At 37.0% G+C, this 20,337-nt stretch overlaps 1 protein-coding gene across 5 annotated transcripts in view; it reads right to left on the bottom strand.

Annotated features, from left to right (window-relative positions):
- The window catches only part of TENM2 (teneurin transmembrane protein 2), a 740,257-nt gene that overhangs the window by 275,087 nt on the left and 444,833 nt on the right, over window positions 1–20,337 (bottom strand). For 3 of the 5 annotated variants that reach the window (XM_048319587.1, XM_048319586.1, XM_048319588.1), the window contains one exon: window positions 12,757–12,840. The exons of the other annotated variants lie outside the window; for them this stretch is intronic. In XM_048319587.1, coding sequence (XP_048175544.1) covers window positions 12,757–12,840 — 84 coding nt within the window. The remainder of the gene's footprint in view (window positions 1–12,756; window positions 12,841–20,337) is intronic. 5 annotated transcript variants of the gene reach the window in all.

Raw genomic sequence — 20,337 nt, 5'->3', positions numbered from 1 at the left:
AACAGTGTGTTAGTGTCTTGTGAAACGCAGCACAGCACCAAACTCTCCATTGCAAATTCCCACAAAACATTCCCAGTGCTGGCAGGCTGCCAGTTTGTAATGCAATTATCACTGCTGACCTTGCCTCGCACCTTGCACGTGTACCAAATATGTGCCACGCACACAAAGATCAGCTGATTCTCTCCAGTGCAACATGGGAGGGAGAGGAAGATGTACAGCTTGTTAATTACTTACAGAGTAATTTTTATATTTTTAATCCCGTTTATGTATGGAACCGACATCACATTCCGAGGCACTGAACTTTTGTTGCAAATAGCAACAGGCTCCATAACAGTGCTGCCTTTAAAGCCTGTGGATCTAGGAAAAAACAACTGCTTTATCATCTGGCATCCTCAGACAGTTTAATGTTTGACTAATACAGAAGCTGCAGTACTGCTGTCTCACGGGCAGCACAGCACTCAGTGATCAGGTAAGATTTTTTGATGGTATTTTAAAGATCAGTGCTGGGAAACACTCTGAATTTGGGATTTATTTCAGAATGGTGGGTGTCTCCTTCTTTGCTACTCATGCTGCTGGAATAACCTGCAGCAGTTACAACAGACCAAGCAATGATCTGGGTTCTGAATAGATGGGAAGTTCCAAAAATGATATCAAAAGGCTCAGTAACAGAAGTGCCTATACTTAGGTCAAGATTATTAGGATTTCAGGAAACAAATTACAGGTCTCACACAAATTAATTATCTCCTTTCCATATCACAGGGAGATTATTAATACAGACTTGCAGAACAATTAAGTTTGAAAGGAACCTCTCGAGGTCATCCAGTACAATGCTCTGACCTCAAAAGCCAATCTTGAAGTTACATAAGTTTCACTCAGTTTCATTCTTGATAGGAATACCCGCATTTTGAAACTTCAGATACCTATTTTTGGTGCCTTGAATAGGAGCAGAACGAGGAAGAGATGAGCTGAGAGCCCCCACCTTTCCTACCAATGACATAAGGGGTGTAAATTTTGCTGGCACGAGCACATCAGATCCTCTGAACACACGCAGACTTTGGCAATAATCAGCCTTCTACCCTATGTACATTATGTTACTATGTTCAGACAAATTATGCAATGTGCTTTCATGTGAATAATAGAGATTATTTCTAGAGCTTAGAAATTTGTTATTTACCAAAATCTATCCGAAATAGCTGAAGCAAGGCACAATGTTCAAGTGACTCCAGTGTCAGAGCTTCAGGCATTCGAACAAATGCTTCTGTTAGAGCTGGCGTGATCGTAACTTCCTTGTAAATCAGGAAGACTGTTTCAAAGCTTGTTTACTGAATGATGAAATCACATCTTCCTGGTAACCCCTAGCATGTCATTTATCTATTTATCTCCATCAGAAGAAAGCCTTTAATGAACATAAAAGAAGTGTCACCACTTATCACTAACAAGAAATCTGCCAGAAATCCTGACTGTCCCAATCGGTGTGTGGCATGGAGGGGGAAGGAAGGGAAATGTAAACATGTATAAGCATATATAAAATAAATAGTTGCCATTTTCACATAATAAAATAGCTTTGAAAACTGTGAGAAAAATAATGATCTGCCTTCTCCATTTATGATGTTTTGAGCAACTCTTGTGCATTACCTAATACTCTGTCTTCAATTTTCTACTGGTATCTAAACGCAAATCTTGCAATTTTTCAAAATGAGCTATTACATTTACAAGAAATTGTAAATTCTAATACTGACATTTCTTTGAGGTCAGATTTCTTTTTTTAAGAAAGAAATGAAGCAATAGTAATTTGTCACATCACTCGACTGAAATATGTGACACTTACACCAACAGATCAGCAGGTGCGCTGCTTCCTGAAGTCCTCCCTCCTGCTACTACTTGCCAGGCAAAATTTATAATACATCAAGATGAAAATTAAAAGTGGGATTGAACAACCTCACCAAGCTATGGAACTCCAGGGTTACAGAAGTTTAAGAACAGACAAATTTGGAAGAAAGATGATTAAAGTTACAGTTATACAAAACATACTAACCTGTCAAAAGCCAACTCATGCAATGTCATAGGAATATTATAAATAGTAACATTCTAGAAAAAAAAATAAAAACTCTGCCGAGGATATTTGAAAGCTCAAAGTACAACATACAGTCAAGAAAACAATGAAGTGTATGAACACCTCAGTGGAACATAGAAAATAATAATAATAAAAAAACAACAGCAGAACTCCAAAACGAAGAAAAAATTCTGTCAAAGAAAACCACATCCTGACCTAGCTGCAGGAATAAAACACCTTGGATTAACTTAAGATCTGGCAGGTAGTTAAGACTTGTGAGGATCAAATATCCTATGCTTCCAGGGCTTCTGGAACACCAAAAAACCAGTGTAGATAAAGCTACTTTAGGCAGCACTATCCAGGAAGGGCAGATGCTGTCCTTAAAAGCATCCAGGAGAATGATTTATGTGCTTTCCTTGTGCACTGAACTAAAAGAACCATATATATTATATTCCCAGGCAAAAAAAAAACCCTTCAGTGCTCTTTCAATCAATACAGAAACTGTTTTCTTTCAACACAGTTCTGTTCACTCTGGATTAATTTTCAGCTCTAGAGTATTAATTGTTGAGTGTCTTAACTGGCTGATTAGAATCCAATACAAAGTGCTGCACTCTTTTTCAACAAATGCTTCAGTTTATTGAAGAAGGGATTACATTGAAACAGCTGCTGGAGTACATTTAGCACTCAGTTTGCATGTTGTGCATGTTTATCATGGATTCCTTACATACTGTGGCTCTCGGCATGGTCACTCAGCAAAGCAGAACTTGTTCTGTACACCAGATTTAGTGTCCTTGGCCTCCTCTTCCATGGGCATTTGGGAACGCTCAACATCTCCTCACCCTACACTAACCTTCAGTCAGATGAACTGCACTGAGCAATGAAAAGCACTGCAAAGGCAGTGGATTTTGCAAAGTGGGCATAAAGAACATGCACATCTCATACTTAACAACGCAAATTCACTAAACCCACAACTTAGCTTTTCGTTAATGGAATTTATTTTTCACGTCAGGGTGCTTGCAGCCTTTTGGATACCACATTGATGCTGGTTTTCAGCTAGCAAAGAAGTGCCACAGAGTTTATTCCTACCCAACCTTCAACAAAGCACCTGTTGAAGAGCCTAACTTACTTGAATTCTACATTTCCATAACATTCATCAAAGAACTGAAAGAATAGAAGAGAAATGTTAAGAGCTTGAAAAAAAACCCGATCATTCTCAACTCCCTTGCTCCCTTTAGGAAGCACACTCAGCCTAACACACTTCAGTGTATTTCTGGACATGTAGCCTTTTCTCATAATAGAAGAAAAACTTCATGTTTGCATCCTTCAGTTATGAAAAAGCAACAGTTTAAACCCAATCTAATTTTACTGCCTCTTTAATTGCACCTTCTGGTGCCTCATGCCCGAGAAGTGATTTACGTTTAAGCTGATAGGTTCAAACACTGCTTCAACAAATTAATGACTGAGAATTACCCGTGCACTGAACCACAGCCGGGCGTTTGCTGACACTCACAAACCTGCGCCCGCGAGACACTGCCTGCACAGGAGCAGCAGCTGAGCTCTGCCAGAGAGCACCCAGCCAGGAGATGACACAGGGGAGCTGAAAAATGCAAGGTGAAATAGAAAAAAAAACAACTCCGACTTCTGATAGCTGGAGTTTATCAAGAAGCAAATTATGAAACCAGATTGTTTATTTATTTTTAGCCCATATCCCTCAATATGAAATTCAACTTAATTACCTTATGTCTCAGAAAGTAATAATTGCCACATACAAGATACAGCGGAAAAGGAGACTACGCAGTTACTACGGAGTAAAGAGAAAAAGCTGACAGAGATTAGGTTCAAAAGTTTAAGTCTTGCTGGGAGTTCAGAAAGTTACATACTGTACGCTTTTCTATCAGAAATAACACAAGAATGGAACTCATTGCATATGTATCTGAAAAACAAAACTGAAATTTTTGAAACACATTGTCCTCCAACTAAAATAAGTTCCTCTGTCACTATTAAGTGAAACCACTTCAAGAACAGTGCCTGTGTTTCTCTGCTCTAAGCGTGTAAGGCAAGAAGGGTTTCTCTCAGCACAGGCTCACACAGCACAGCTGAACATCAAGTTCAGGTTAGAAAAAAGCACGAACAAAAGAAGAATTAAAGCAGGTATTTCTATATTGAGAACAATGAAGGAAAAGGAATTTCTAAATGCTAATTTGATTGTCATGTAAAACAATGGTCACAAGCATAAACCTGGACAGAGAACCAAATTTAGAACTTCATTTAACAAAAAGCTGAACAAGGAATTCAACTATGTGCACATATTCAGCATAGAAAATGATGTTTTTCCATATTAATTTGATGAGGAAAACAGAACTAGAAAGATTCTGTAACAGCAGCAGCTGTTTTTACATAACATTTCTTGATTCATATGAAGCAGCTCAAGTGCTCAGATTTTTAGTGATTTCAAATTTTGTCTACACGGATCTCCTAAGTATTTAGCGTAACTGTGTACCCACACCTAAGAGATATTTCTATCATTTCCCCTTACTTCACATTTAACATCACGACAATTTGGTTTCTTCTATCACCACAGATTTAGAAGGACAGATCTGAAATAGCACAGTAGAGGAAGGCAAATATCATTTAAATTTTTTGTAATTGTTAACATCTGCCATGCTTTTCACATTATAAATGCTTCATTACCTAAGCAGCAGTATTGTATTAACCACTCTGAGAACTACACGCGCCTGACATGACGTTGCTTCCCCACACTACAGACTTGGCCTCTCTGAGTCACCTGAAATGGAATGCCAATAATGCATATCACACAAGTGACTTAGAAAATGAAGAAATCGTTACAAAACACATCAATCCTCTCTATCTTCCTTATCTAAATCTATCCTTATCTATCCAAGTCCTAAATCTGTCCATGTTTATCTCAATTCTACCTCTGCAGAATTTGCATCTTAGAGCCTTTATTGCATGTAGCAGCACTGCACAATCATGGCACTAATGGCCTTGATTTCCTGGTTTAGTCTTCATTTCTTCCTGTATTCAAGAGACTGTTGGTACAGCCTAAATTTAAGCTGTGAAAATGCTGATATCTGCCTGTAAGACATGGAGCTCACATGTTTTTTACAAAATTTAAATCAGACAATGTTCAAAAACCAACCTAGAGTGAAGCTAGTTCTGAGTCAGACCAAAAAGGGAAGGATTCAATCCTTACTGCCGTGAGTACAAGACAACAAGAAGTTTGACTGCAAGTGCACAGCTGTTATTTTGATGAGGCTTTCTATGAGAACGAGGACTGACGGTGACTAAAAGAAGAGATGCCTTTTATTACTCTGTATATGTCAACTCTAAACTCTAAAGCAGGCACTTGATAAATTCTCAGCACGGCTGCTGCGTAAGAAGCTGTCAGGGAAGGTGCACAAGCTGTTTTTACTACTGAAAGAACCAATAGATGTTCACCTAAATGGTGATTTCATCACAGGATACACAAAGTCAAATTCAGAATCCAAACTCAGGGGCAACATCTCCAACTAATCCTAAGAATGACCAACTATCCTTTGAGTGGAAAGAGAAGGGAGGGCAGTGGTAGAGTTTTCCCCTAAAAATGAATATTCTACAGTGCTCGAAGGCTGAAGATTTTCCAGGCTGGATAAGTAAGAGATGACAATTTCTGGTTTGTAATGAGAAACAAAGCACCTGATTTTTTTTTTTTTTTTTTCATTGCAGATCATTTACTTTTCCAAAATGCACTCAATTTCCCCCTTCCACGTTCTATTTAATCATATAAAAATCATGCTTTATTTTAGAAAAGGATTATGTCAGTAATTTTCAGTAAGTCCTTTCAGGGCGCTCCTGGCATTAACACCACATTCAATATTTTCATTAATTGGGACCAGGTAGTTCAGGCCATGTGGGATTTGAAGCACAGTAATTCCCTACCCTAGATTTTAACTGAGAAAGCAAAGCTTTCATCCTAAATAAAAAAGGAACTAAGTACAATCAAGTACGGGCAGATTCTGAGCATATGCACTACAGCAAAGCCTGTCTGTGAAGCACATTCACACTGCTGAACCATCTAAATCTAAACATTATACAGGATCAAATGCTAACTCCTAACAATGCTGTTTAAGGACATTAACTTTGAAGAAGCATGAAAACCTTTTATCAGCTGTGTCTGTAAGTCTTAATAACAGGAGAAATACTTTAAAGTTGGTTGCAAATACTAAACTCTCACTTCTGCCAGTATGGAAATGGATATAAAGATGTGGCCTCTGCGAGTCAGCTTTTCACCTCTGCTTATTATCCCAAACAGATTTCAATCTTCAGATACAATCATCCACTACATTTCTATCAAAATACTTGGCCTTCCACTGACAACTTCTGAGTGCAGTTATGCATTGTCGAAGTAAAATTCTTTAATAAGCAGAAGGGTTTGCAAATAACAGCTTAAAATCGTGTATGGTCATAATTTCCTCATTGCTTCCCCATATTAAAAATGCACTGTAATATAACATGTAATCTGTTAGAGACTATAAAAGTTTTGCCACAGATGCAAATCCAGTTGGAGTAAAGCACCTTCATTTCCAGTTCATTATATAAACAAGAGAGTTTTTATAAAAGCAAACTATGGATACCAATCAAAAAAACTCTGCTCTGACTCACCACACTTTTACCCCTACCATTGGATTTAAGTACACCTGAACTATGGAAATATGGCATGAGCATAAAAAACATGTATATAATTTATTTTTTAAATCAGTCCTTTTTGTCTCCCTCCTTATTCAAGTTTCACAGCATACATATGGGTATGAATAAGCAAGGGATTTTTCACCCTCACTTCATGCACAGCAGCTTGAAAAATGTTTCCGATTAACATAAATGATAATTCACGTACATAAGGCTGTCTTTCAAAGAGGTTTGATAATTCGTAAATGAAATGTTTACACAGATGAGGTCAAGCCAAAAGGTTTATAATATAAGTATTTAACTTATGTAAATCTGTTTATCACTGTGAAGGAACATGGGATGACTTCAAATATTCACTATTGAATGTACTTGGTACACACTTAGAGCAACTTGCAAGAATTCTCATTCCAATTTTTAATTACTACGCAGTCTGTAAAGACAAAAAATCAAGAGTCAGATTGCTCTCTTTTTCTTTTATCAGAACAATTAACATTAATGACACGTTACTTCACAGGCACTGCTACACATTCATTATTAAAATAATAAATTGAATGAAGTTTGAGCAAAAGTATTAAAATAACTACAGGTAGAGATGTTTACCCTTACATATATTTCTATCAATATTTCCTTAGCCAGTGTTCATCAGGAGCTGATAAAAGGTTTAACAAAACAAAAAACCAAACAAACAATAAAGAGACAGCAATTCCTTTCCAAAATATTTGTAGCATGTTGGGGTTGTTTCCAGACATAATTTTGCTCTTGGACTGTACACAGCTTTACTTACATAACTTAGTTTTTGTGGTTTTGTGAAACCGTAAAATGAGGACAAGGATTTCATACCCTTAAACAGACCTTGGTGGCAGGAAGGGAAGACAATGAATTTGTTTCTGCTTGGAATTTTTAGACAGAGTCAGAATTAATGCTGCTTGCACTCCATCCTGGTTTTTCACCTACCAGAGAACGAAGTAGCCAAAGGTGGTTTTGTTCCTAGGGTTTCCATGGCTTTAATTTCTATCTCAATCTTAAATATTAAATATTAAAATTAAATATCCACCCATCCATATGGAGATGCAGACATTTAGTTTTTTGGATTTACTAAAATCTACTCATACTGGTAACAGCATAGGGACGTATGATTTGGCACGGTAAACACAGGTTTAGCAGCCTAATTGCTTGGATTTTTTGTAGATCATTATGCTAATGACTCTGCAGTAAAGTGCTAAATTGGAATTCCCTTCACAAAGACTGACTGAGAAGGGAAAGCTGGGACATCCTGGGGTGATGGAAAGAGACTGCTCTTCAGGGACACAGGAAAGGGATTTTCAAACCCACAGGACTACCGAGCTCTGCCACAGGGAAGAAAGCACAGCCTGACACAAAACATCAGGAATTACAACTTTGTCTGCATAACCCAGGGACTCCAGACAATGACACTTTGCCCTACAATGGTGTTTGGGAGGAAGATGGATTCATGGAGCTTTACAGGATAAAGACATACTCTATACCAGCAAACAACTCAGTATGTCTGTACAATTTTGTATTGTCAGTACTCAAATGGACCTTGAGATAAACTCATTATTTTGTTCTCCGGGCCCCACTGTACATTATGCTCCCTTAAATATATTCTCCTATGTAAACAAGTCTGACCCTGATCCCTCAGGACACCCAAACCTGCTCTGACTCCACATCCCCAGACTCACGGATGTGCTACAAAACCAGGCTTGCTTGGAGGACTACAAATGTCATAGTGGCAAGGTTTTTGATTTGGCAAAATAAAGGCTAAATGAGAAGTTTTCCACAATAAACATGTGTTCTGAAAGAACAAATATAATATGATATTTTTGATCCAACAATAAACCAGGTCAAAATAAAAAAACAAAAGCCATCAACACAGTTAGTTTGTTAGTTCCTTACGGCACTAATATTTTCTTCAGTTTCCTGACAAAGTTTTGTTACTGTTTTCTCTAATCCTATGTCCACACTTAATCACTGAAAATGCACCTCCACCACACAGCAGATGTGTCATTAACTATTTCTGAAAAAAGGTGAAATAAAATCACCCAGCATGAGAAGACTATGGGATAAGCCAACACTAGCAGATGGTGTTTATTTTGTCACTGCTTGTGTTAAAAATTGTCACCTATTTCATCAGTATCTTTAAGGTAGAAGCTTCATGCAAAAAGTGGAAAAGCTATTTATTCTAAGCTGCCACAGGACTCCTTAAAATAAAATGTCTTCTGTTCATGGCTTCCAGTTTTTAGGACACAGTGCATTACACAGGAGATCGATGTGTATAAATCTGAGGTGATCAAGCATTTTGCCAGTAGCTCAGCTTTTCATCACACAACCTCTTTTGTTTCTTAAGCAGATTTCCAATCCTTTATTTCCACTACTGGTGCTGTTCAGACAAATTCTGTAACATTGCTCCTAGAAGAGGCACCTGGTACAACTGTCAGCTTCTTTTCTTCTAGGACCCACTATGCAAGAGACTTTTACTTCTCCCTCAGAATTTCCTATATTCTCTCTATTTTATTTTATCACACACTTTTGGCTGTGTGGTTTCCATTCTCTGGCTGACAGTTTCTTAACAAAACAGTTGCGTGAAGAGTAATTGCACAACCTGGACTTGGCTGCCTAAAGAAATCACTGCTAAAATCCCCTGATAAAGCCAGGTCTTGCTCATGTATTTTTGAAAGAATGTGCACTAGAATTTGAACCTAAAAATCCCCCGTTAGTGCACTGCAACATGGTTTGATTGACTCAATCCTTTCTCCCTCCCTGTCAAGTCTTCTACTGCACTCCAATTCAGGTTGGCTTGCACTCACTATACCAGGAGCTGATCCTTTTGCCTTTACCATTTAATGAGGCCTCTCAGTGTTCTATTCAAATCATACCCTAAGCAGTTCACTTGTAGATTTCTTTATATATATATATATTACTAAACATCATACCTCTGGAATGCTTAAAAAGCATTCATTATTTTGATAAATCACTGAACTTTTGTTGCATTATTTTACAGCTCTGAAAAGAAACCAAGGGTGGTCTTGTTATTTTGTTTGTTGGATTTTGTTTTTAATTCTAAATTCTTACGATGACATAGATTTAAGATTTTTTTTTTTTTTTTTTTTTTTTTTTGGAGGGGGGGGTGGTTGAGTGGGCTGTTTGTTGTAGTTTTTTACATCTACTAAGAATTCTTCTTCCAGAGAGTATTCAGAAATGGAGAGATTTAGGACTACTCCAAATACTAGAGAGTGGAGATATTTTTTCTGTAAGACACTTTTATTCTCTTTCCTTCCAGAGTCTGACCATGGATCTGACAACAATCCTTCTGCCTGTATTTATGAACCACTGACCGTTCTGACATCCATGTTCAGCCCTTCGCCTCCTTTTTTTCTGGCTGCACCAGTGGCATCTCTGTCCTTAGCAAAGAAAAGGCAGAGCAGATCAAGAAACCTATCATTTTATTAGAGCACAGCAAAGCAATCCATGCTCTAGATGAGCACATGTGAGAACTGGGTACCTTTGAAATGCAAAGTCTAAGGGCTCTACTTACGGTGATACAAAGAGTCCTCTTCTGTTGACACAACGTGCACACTGAAAACCTTGCAACACTATTTAGATGCATTCTCAGCCAGCTGAGGCTTTAAACCAAGGTTTGTGCCATCTGTCTAGTTTTGGCAGCATCCAGATTGATGTAAAAAATCCTATGGCACTGTTTAAAAGGAACAGAGAAAGCCTGCTTTTGGTCAATTCCCTCCAATTATTAACATAAAAGATGTGGCTGATACCAAGGCCAGACAGCACATCTGGGTCAATAAGCTCACTGCACCTTTCTTACCACATTTAGAGCATTCAACAAACTATTTCACAACTCAGATTTAGCATAAAAGTCATAAAAAGTACTAAGTTTTTCGATTGCTTGCCTCAGTTCAATTATTTTCTTAGATGCATGTTAAATCAAGGATTAATGCTATCAAGTATTTTTGAGTTGAGATGTAGCTATTAATACATTCTCACATTCTTCCTAATTTCTAGAGCCCTGAACAAGCACAGTACCAAAAACTGAAAGCAATATATCAATCAAATTTGTTTGAATTGGGAAGACTATCAGTTTGCAAGTGAAAAAGAAGTAAACCAAAGAGAAAAAATATTTGATGAAAAGCCTCAAAGCTTCAAATGAGGAAAGACATTGTTCAGTTGGATGCAATTTGCTAGGCAAAACCTTTCTGTGATCCTGGAAAATGCATTCAAGTATTATTCTTTGAGATTTAGTACAGCCTAGAGCATAACCCACTCATTTCACCTGTGCCAAAATCCTCCGGCAGCACCAATAATCATGAATGCTTCAGAAATGCAGAGATATGTACAGGATCATTTCCGCTCTTTATTAATTCCATCTTTATTACCAACCACACACACCACCTTGGGCAGTTTTTAACATTATGCATCAGCATTATGGAAATTTAATTACTCTACCAAAAGCTCTGGCTCCCACTCTTCTAAGCAGCGTGGAAACACAACAAACAGTCCTTATCTCCAGTGTGAAAACACACTGAACACTCGTGGGCTGCTTAACTAGGAAATGGTCACAGATGCTCAGTACCTTCCAGCGTTTGATTTAAGAAACTGTTCCAGTATTTGCTCAAACACTGTTTGAGAATCAAAGAATAATGCCATTTACTAGTTTTTACAAACAATCAAGCAATTATGGAAGGAAGTACATCAGAAAATGGGGTTGATGAGAAAACCTTGGTTTAGGTCTCATTTAAATATTAAGCAAGCAGAGTATTATTGCTGGTGAGGGCCCTAACCTTGAAAAGCACTTACTTAAGTGCTTAAAAAAAAGCCCAAACAGACAGGTGTCTTTTGTGTATGTACTAGGTCAGAGGTGCAATGGAAGAAAAAAATGAAATAACAAAATGCATCTTTCATCTCATTAGGCAATCAAATACAAGGTAAAATTTGCCAAGTTGAAGATAAAAGACTTTATAAAAAACAGCCCTTACTAATTGCATAAGGGCACGTGCTGATACTCTAGTTGGTGTAAGTGTACATATCCAACGAATGAAAATAAATTTTGATTTCAAGAAATATCAAGAGGAAGCTGTCACTGAATCATTATCTTTGTATTAAAACTCCTTGAGATGTCTTTTGATTTATATTACTACAGCCTGGCAATTTTTTCTTTTGCTAAAAAAGTACATTGCAGGCTTTTTTCCCAAAAATCCTCTTCCTCCCAAAGGAGTTTTCCTCTCAGGGAAGCAGAAGTGTGTATGTGTGTGAGAAGCAGTGGTACTTCAAAAACCCCTGTCTAGCAATGACACGATTCCCTACAGAACCACAAAACCCAACACAACTCCCTGATTGTTCTGCACAGCCCCTAAGATAAAAAACTTCAGTGGCACATCAAGTGTGACTGCCTGAATCTCAAAATCTTAGATTAAAAAAAATTTGAAATCAAGACTGAAGATGAACAGAGTCATCACTAAATCTTTCACTCGAAAGCCTGATTTAAGAATCTCTGAAGAAACGTGTGTTCCATGCAAACCTCAACCAGTGGAAGACAACACTTGCAATTGCTTTTGTGAAAATACAGGTACAGGTACCATTTTGTTTTAAATTTATGCCTGTGTGTACCCAGGTCTGCCATCTCTTCCATGTCTTAGCTCTCCTCCTCTAATGGAATGAGCCCCACTCCATGAAGCAAGATCAGCTCAGGGAAAACAGCTCCTTCACCACCCAACCAAGTCTCCCAGTGAAAAAACCACCCCTAAATTAGTTCAATCCAACCAGGAAGGTAATACTCAACGAGATAGAAATAAGTAGTAGAGATCAGGTTTATTCATCAGAATATAAATACCCAGGAAGAAAAAAACAACCAACCAACCAACCAACAACCCACAACACACAATAAACAGAACATACACAGAACAAGATAAAGCACTGCACAACACACAAGGTCTAAACTAGGTTCTAAGTTTACAAGGAATACAGTTTAAGCAAAATAAAAACCTTACGTATGAGAGAGTTCTTTGTCTCAGCCAGCTGCTGCCAGCTTGTCTGTCTGTCTTTCAATTTCTCAGAAAGGTGTGTGTGAAAATCTAAATGAAATAAAACAAATAACATTTTAGAGATGGCTCTTCTCCTTCTTTTCCTTCATTCCATTCAACTTTGGTGCAATACAGCCAACAGAATGTTTCACCTCCTCCCACCCAAAGCATTCCTCAACAGTAAGTAAAATACATTACTCATTATTATCTAGAGATTAGGAATTCTTTTATCTTGTTATCAATGACATAAAAAGGCATATTGAGTAGCAGTAGTTTGGTGCAATCTTGCTTTGCAGGAAGTCCATATTCCCACTGCCAGCATCATTAACCATAAAAAGGCCTGAGTGCATGAAATCTCTCTAAAATCTCTCTTTGGGTAGAACTTAATCCAAAGGCCAGCAGAATTTCTACACAGGCTGTACAAGAGGTGCTTAAGTTCATACTAATTTATTTTCAGTATGCTATCCATTCCTCCTATAGCCAAATATCAGTACATCCTTGTAAAATATATTTCTTGTTATCTAAAACCAGACTCCTAAGATACATTTGGAAAATGGACACTCTCAGCTGTAATAAATCACTTCTTACATGTTTACTGCAGCAGCACTATGACTTTTACATTGACTCTTAACATACTCAGGCTCATTCTGTGGCATCTTAACTAGACAGGAACCAATGAAACTCCACTGTTGCAAGGAGAATTCTTTTTTCTTTTTTGTCTCATAAAAACTTCAGCTTTAGGAAAACAGCTTTTAATAAATACATACAAAAAACCCCTTTAGTTTTGAATCATCTCTCTCTCTTAAATAATCCTGGATTTTGAAAACATGACATAAGCAGGGAGTCCTCTTACATTTGAAAAGCTAAAAATCAATTGAAAATTATTATTGAATTTCATAATAACATCAGGAGAATTTTCAGATGTAGTAAACAGGAAACATAAAACCTGTTTTTATTTATTTACATGATTTGCCTTGCAAAAACCAGCAAGACAAGAGGCCCAATAATTAATGTATGGTCACTCTGATTCTTGTTTTTCTCTAAGTTTTCACTGAAAGATAATTTTACTTGGTGCATCTCAGGTTCAAATCCTTCATAATATTTATAAGATAATAATTGATTTTTTCACCCAACACTCAAATAAAATCAACAGTGAAAATGTGTTCTGTAAACACAGCAATTTATTATATGCAAAGAAAAAAGGCAACACACTGACACAAATAAAAAAAGAGCTGACCAAGACAATAGAAAATAAACCACTTTGCATGCTAGACAACAAATTAGCTATTTGTTTGGAGCAAAATACCTTAATTCAAGTGGAATAATGTGAAAGAATGACAGCAACTGAGTCTTACATCTCTGGCTTTGGGGAGAAAGGAATTTCAAAGGAGAAGTTACAAACAATAAAAACTAGGTAGAATTTACTAAACTGGCTCAATGTCTCCTTGCCACACAGGAAGTTAAATTTTGATAAGGTGCAACTAGAAGACATTTTTGGGTACTTTGGCTCACATCTAATTAGTTCCGTTTTATTTTGATGATACAGACTTTTGATTTAAAAACAAAGAACAAAAAAGTTTTTCAGGAACGCTTCACTTATCAAGATCATTCAAAGAACAACATACAAGTGAAGTAAAGAAATGTGAAGGGCAGAGCACAGTGAGTATCAATGTAAAAATGCTGGTAAATAATAAAAAAAAAAATATTGCAAATGTCTTGTTTTATTATTACCAGCAATTTTCCCCCCCCAAAAATACTAAAGTTGATATTATTTTCGTATGTTAAAAATGGGAGAAATTAAATATACATAAACACATGCATTGCAGGCATATATCAAAGAGGAAGTAATGGAATTGTTTCAGTAAGCTTTTTTTTCCTTTTCTTTTTCTATGTGAAAATGAAACCAAACTCTTAAATACAGTGCAATTGTTCTGCAGTACTTATAGCTAAATTAAACCATTTTAGTAGTTTGCAATTATACTATTTCTGTTATATCCCATCCTATACTACGCAAAGTTTTGAAATCTTTACTGTCTCTATTTCTGTTTTAATACAAGCTTTAGCTTTCATTTCTCTTTTATGAGGAAAAACAGAATTAATCCATCAACAGTTCATCTACTGACATTTTATCACATTACCCTTTAAGCTTGTGTATGTTACTGAATCTGCTATTTTCTCTTTCACCTGTCTATGGCCACCTTGGGATATTTGATCCTTATAAGATGAGGACAACAAAGTGCTCACCCAAGGAAGCTGAACCATCCCTCTTTTTGTGGGAAGCACCTAAAACTAATGGCTAAAGCTCAAGTTTCCAAGCCCTGTTTCTCCAAGAATTTAAAAAAAAAAAAAAAAAAAAAAAAAAAAAAGGTTTGCCACCAGTGCCCAAAGGAAAGAATATTTAAATGTTAAGACACTTTAAAATAGTGTCATCTGAAGGGAAGTCTCTGTGGGTATTACCTTCCTTTGACACTCACAGGGAGTTAAACCTAATTGCATTTAGGGTTATCTCTAGCAGCTACGCTTGGAATCAACTATCCTCAGGAGGACTATTGTTCTAACTAATCTACTTATTAGGCTTTTATTCAGATTTAGTACACCCTTTTATAAAAAAAATCTCGAAGGGATAGTAATGGATTTTGCAATTATCAGACAGGAAAGAGCAGAGTATGACCTACGGTCTTTGGCCTTACCAAAAATTAGGAAAAAGAAATCTTTTGTAAGTAAATCTTTAGATCTTTAAGTTAATTTTAATCCCTATCAGACACTGCAGTTATATCTGGAAAGGTAAAACCTGTGTGAATTTCCTGTGCTCCTCCTATATACTGCCCTAAAATACTACCCCTCCCACAGGGAGAAAGAAACCTCCTTTCTGTCCTTGCCTTGCAAAGATGAGCAAGTAGCAGTTTTTGACTTGCTGTCTCAAGCTCCACTTTAAGCTAAAAACCACTGTTGATACAGGTGATTTTAGATACCAGTATAAATCCTAGCAATACCTTTTGAGAGCTGAGAAAACAGGCACTGCAATTCCTGACCTGCTCTCCCGTGAGGAATACAGAGTTCGGACTAGCTCCTTGCCTTCTGCATATTTTAAGTATTTCTCTAATTTCCCTCCCACCCCAACAGTCTCCCAGGGAACCTGACACTCTGAGGAGATCCATTTCCCCCCACAATCGGGAAGCACCTCTGGACACCAGCAGCCAGGGGCTCCACTCCTCAGGATCCCACTGCAGAGCATGCCTGGGCCCCACAGGACATGTCTTTGTCCTGGGAAGGAGGCTGACCACCAAATATCCTGTTCTTAGTTCCAGTTCCTCTTTCAAGCTGTCCTAGCTACTACTCTCAACCATCAAGCCATCCAGGAACAAGCATCACTCCTCTCTCTTCTCTCTTCCCTCATTCCCAGTTGCTTCCTTCCTTTGAAATTCTCCCCTTCATAGTTTAAATAGATGCTTCCTGCTATGCACTATAAATTCCCAATCTTATTAGTTCACAGGTATTCTGGCATTTTGCTGTTTAGCATTTTCCAACAGGCATCACTAAAATCTTGGCAACCAATCACATAAGATGTGCTCCACCCTTTCAGACAATAGCACATTGTTTATGGTTGGGTTGTTTGGGGGTTTTTGTACATATGAAAACTTCCTTACATTTTACAAGAGTTGCTTCCTCCACCCATAATTCTTATGCCTCTCAGTCAACATTGATCTAGAATATAATTGTGGAACATTAAACGTGACCAGAGCCTAAACAACCTCCTAAGCTCTGTTCTCATTTTAAATCGTCTATTTATCAAAGTGGCATAACCCAATTTTTACTAGTAATATACAATAAAAAGATGGCTTATTTTCATAAATTAGCACTTCAGAAACCTTGAAAAAAACCCCTTACAAATAAATAGCCTGAATTTCTCAAGCTGCTTTCCCTCCCTCCCTATATTTACACAAAAACATCCAGAAATAAACACTTGCTCCTTTCCTGTCACACCTGTGTGGCTCAGACTGGTCCCAAGTATCTCTGATTTCCTCCCTACTGACTACTTTCTGTGAGCACAAGTTTCTCCTCTGTTGATATCTCAGCATATTTTCACTGCTATTTGCTCATGATTATTGCTGATCATTATGATTTTTGAGGAAAAGGACAAAACCTGTAGCAACTGACGGAACACTTTCTCAGTACCAGGCAGGTCAATGCTCTACTTTGCCCTCAAAACCAGGTTTTTTTTCCCCCATCACATTCTACCCTAATACTTCAGACCATGCCTGGTGGGCAGATGTAACAAGTGCAGTACTCAACCTCTACATGCACAATCTCCAGTTCAAAAAATAACTCAGTAATACAAAAGTCATGCACAAAGGTATGGGAATAAGAACTGTTCTGCAACAAAAACGCCACAGAGTTTTTCTTTTCCTGTATTGTCTTGACAGAATTACTCTCTGCTGTATTACTCTATTATGTTCTATTGCACATTTTACATCCAATGCTTTGTTTGATCTTTTGTAAAAGTTGTGTTCAGTTTTCTCTCCCCTGAAGCACATTCAACAAGTCAATTAGACTTAAAAAGCTTTACCTTCATATTGTACTGGCAGCTCTCAAGCACAATTATTCTCCAATGCAAAACACCCACAAGACATTTTAAGAGTATACTTCCACAAAATAAAATGTTAACACACCACCAAACATTCACGAAGAATTGACAAACACTACAAAGGAAAATGCTCTAATGCAGTTCAAGTACATCTGAAAGTGTATTTTAGCTCAGTGAACTCCACAGCAAATACACCATTTTCCCTCTCCTCAGCCTAAAGGTAAGGTTACAAAATGGGAGTCAGAAGAAATTTTGACTTGCACTGTAATTTAAAACCTCCTAAATGTTACCAGTATGACCAGCAACAGATCTACCATACCAGGAGCTGGGTTTTCCAAGGGCAGTATCCATGCCTTTTCTAGAGAATAAAACAAGTATTTAGCTACATTAAACACAACAACACAGAACTTAAAATGAAAAATACTTACATTTTTTGTTTTCGTTTCCTATGGAGTACTAAAAGCATTGGGATGTCTTTCTACCATAAGAATCACAGGGACATGCATAATTCAGATCAGCACTTAACAGTACAGAGATGTGTCTATTTCTTTGTGTACAAGTCTGTTATAACTATGAAGTCAAAGTTAACTGAACCTAAATTTCAAGTAGATGTATTTAAGTCAAACGAAATGATTTCTTTTAGTCTTATCTCCCAAAAGAATTAAATACAGCCCTATTAAGTCCAAATGATTATGTCTACACAGGAGTGTCAATCAATTTCACAATATCACATTAAGATCATGCCACTACATCTGGTAATTTTGATAAATATTCTCAAATTCCCCTGAACAGCCAAGCCCTAACATCTAAAATATTCATAACTGCCTCTTAATTCAACATGGTCATTGACTCACACAGAAAGTAAAACTCTAACTGAAACTTCCCAACATTTTTTCCTTCTGGCTTTACTTTGCCTTTTGAAGTAAAGGTCAATTCAACAACTATTACTTCACGCTGTTAGGAATGGTTTAGTAACCCCATACAGACCAATGACTCAGCTACAAGTCATGATTTAATAATTATGGAGATATAAGTCTCAATTCTCATGGGAATAATTTATTAAAAATTAATAAAATCTTTGAACAGCAACTGAATGTTCTCTGTGGTTGCTTTCTCTTTCTTTAATACCTTTTCCATGCAAGCTTCTCACAAATAACACTTTACCCTCAGGTCACTCTCTGTGCCAACGACTGCATTTTTAGATCAAAAACTTAACACCTGGAAAGACCAGTAACTCTTTTACAAAATGATTTTTTCAAATCTGTTAAAAACAAATTAAATCTCTGAACCTGGTATCCTTACATAAATATGGTGACAAGATTCACATGAATGGAATTTTACAATAGAAGCTGCCAGGTAAAAGTTTAAAATGTAGAGGAGACCACATGCACTGTACCCAAACCAGTCAACACTTCAATTAAGGCACCCACTGCTTTTTCTCCTCACTTGTGGCAGCACACAAAACCGTATAAATAAAAGCTTTATGGAAAAGGGTAAAACCACTTTAAATCCTAGAAGTAATTCCGTAAAAATAATTTTTCTCCTTATTGTGGGATATGTATTTTTCAGCTTGAAAGCATAAAGAAAGGATAAGTCAACCAGTAAGTTATCTGACCATACTAATTTCCTACTTCTTTTGTAAAATTAGGGAAAAATTAGTTAGCTGCTCTTGATTTTTTCCAACAACCTGAATATTCCACAGGCACTCCAACATCCTGTCTGCCTCTAACCCTGTAGCTCATTACTCATTTAAAACCAAGGAAGCCCCTTAAAATACAAAGAAAGCAACTGAGATCAGTGTTCTAGCAATAGCAATGCCTCACAAAACAAAACAAAGCTCTTGAAGTAATAACTTCAGCATCTGTCTTCCTCATTACTCGTTTATGTTCTTCACTGTTAAGAATTATTGTTTGTTTTTAAATTGCTATGGCAAGTTAATTGATGAGCCTCAATCACCTTTAAACCTACTTTTACTTACTGATCTCTCTTGTCTTTCTACAGCAAGTTCTATTAGTGAAAAAAAAGCAAATTACAGTTTTCAAGTAATTAAGCTGGTAAGATCTTATTTGTCATCTGTGCCTGTAAACAATTTTGAAGAACTCAGAACTGACACACAACTTACAAGACAAGCTTACTGTTACATTGTGCTTTTTGCTGGAGAAAAAGATAGGAAGAACAAGATTTCTATCTCAAACTTTACCAAATACCTGTTCAGCTTCTATAATGAGATCACCTATAGCTTTGAAACAAAGCTATTCTCAGTACTCTTTGATAAAGAATGTAAGTACAACCTATAGTGAATCATATCAAAGATATTTTATCACTTCTCTAGCCCAGGGAAAAGTACAAAACTAGAATAAATACACAAAAGTAATACTTGAGGATATCCTCTGTAACTCCAGGAGCTTGCCTCTCCTGTTTCCTAAAGATTTTATTCAACAGCTCTGGTTGGATTATTCTTCCACCACTTTCTCAAGTCTGGCTCTGAACCAGTGTAAACTGTTAGTATTTACAAAGTCCAGGGATAAGAAGTCCTGGATGTATATGAGGTAGATTTTTGCTAATTTTGGATCTGCCATTTGCCAATTTGATGCTGTATGGTTTCCATACAGGTAAAAGGCAGTGAGCAACCATTCCTTATTCACAGTCGTTAGTCAGTCACCACTGCAGAGGCTCCAATCATGTGTAAACCATTGTACACCAACTGGTGTAAAAACCAGTTGTTTTTACACTAAAGAATATTAAAGTTATACTTCATACGGAAACTATGCCATACCTTGGGTAACTCATCTCACCAGCTCCTACCTTTTGCAGTTCACCTGCATCATTCTTTAAATGAAAGAACGAGAATTCAACATACTGTTCAATGTTTATGGACCTTCCACACCTTTATACAGCAGCAGTGACAATATTTTCTGGTTTCTTCCGTAAATAAACTTTCCACTGGTTCCTTTCTTTGTTAT

The sequence above is a fragment of the Corvus hawaiiensis genome, chromosome 15 (assembly GCF_020740725.1).
Source record: "Corvus hawaiiensis isolate bCorHaw1 chromosome 15, bCorHaw1.pri.cur, whole genome shotgun sequence".
Lineage (NCBI taxonomy): Eukaryota > Metazoa > Chordata > Aves > Passeriformes > Corvidae > Corvus > Corvus hawaiiensis.
Note: the sequence above shows the minus strand (reverse complement) of the source record. Positions and strands in the feature narration are given on the sequence as shown.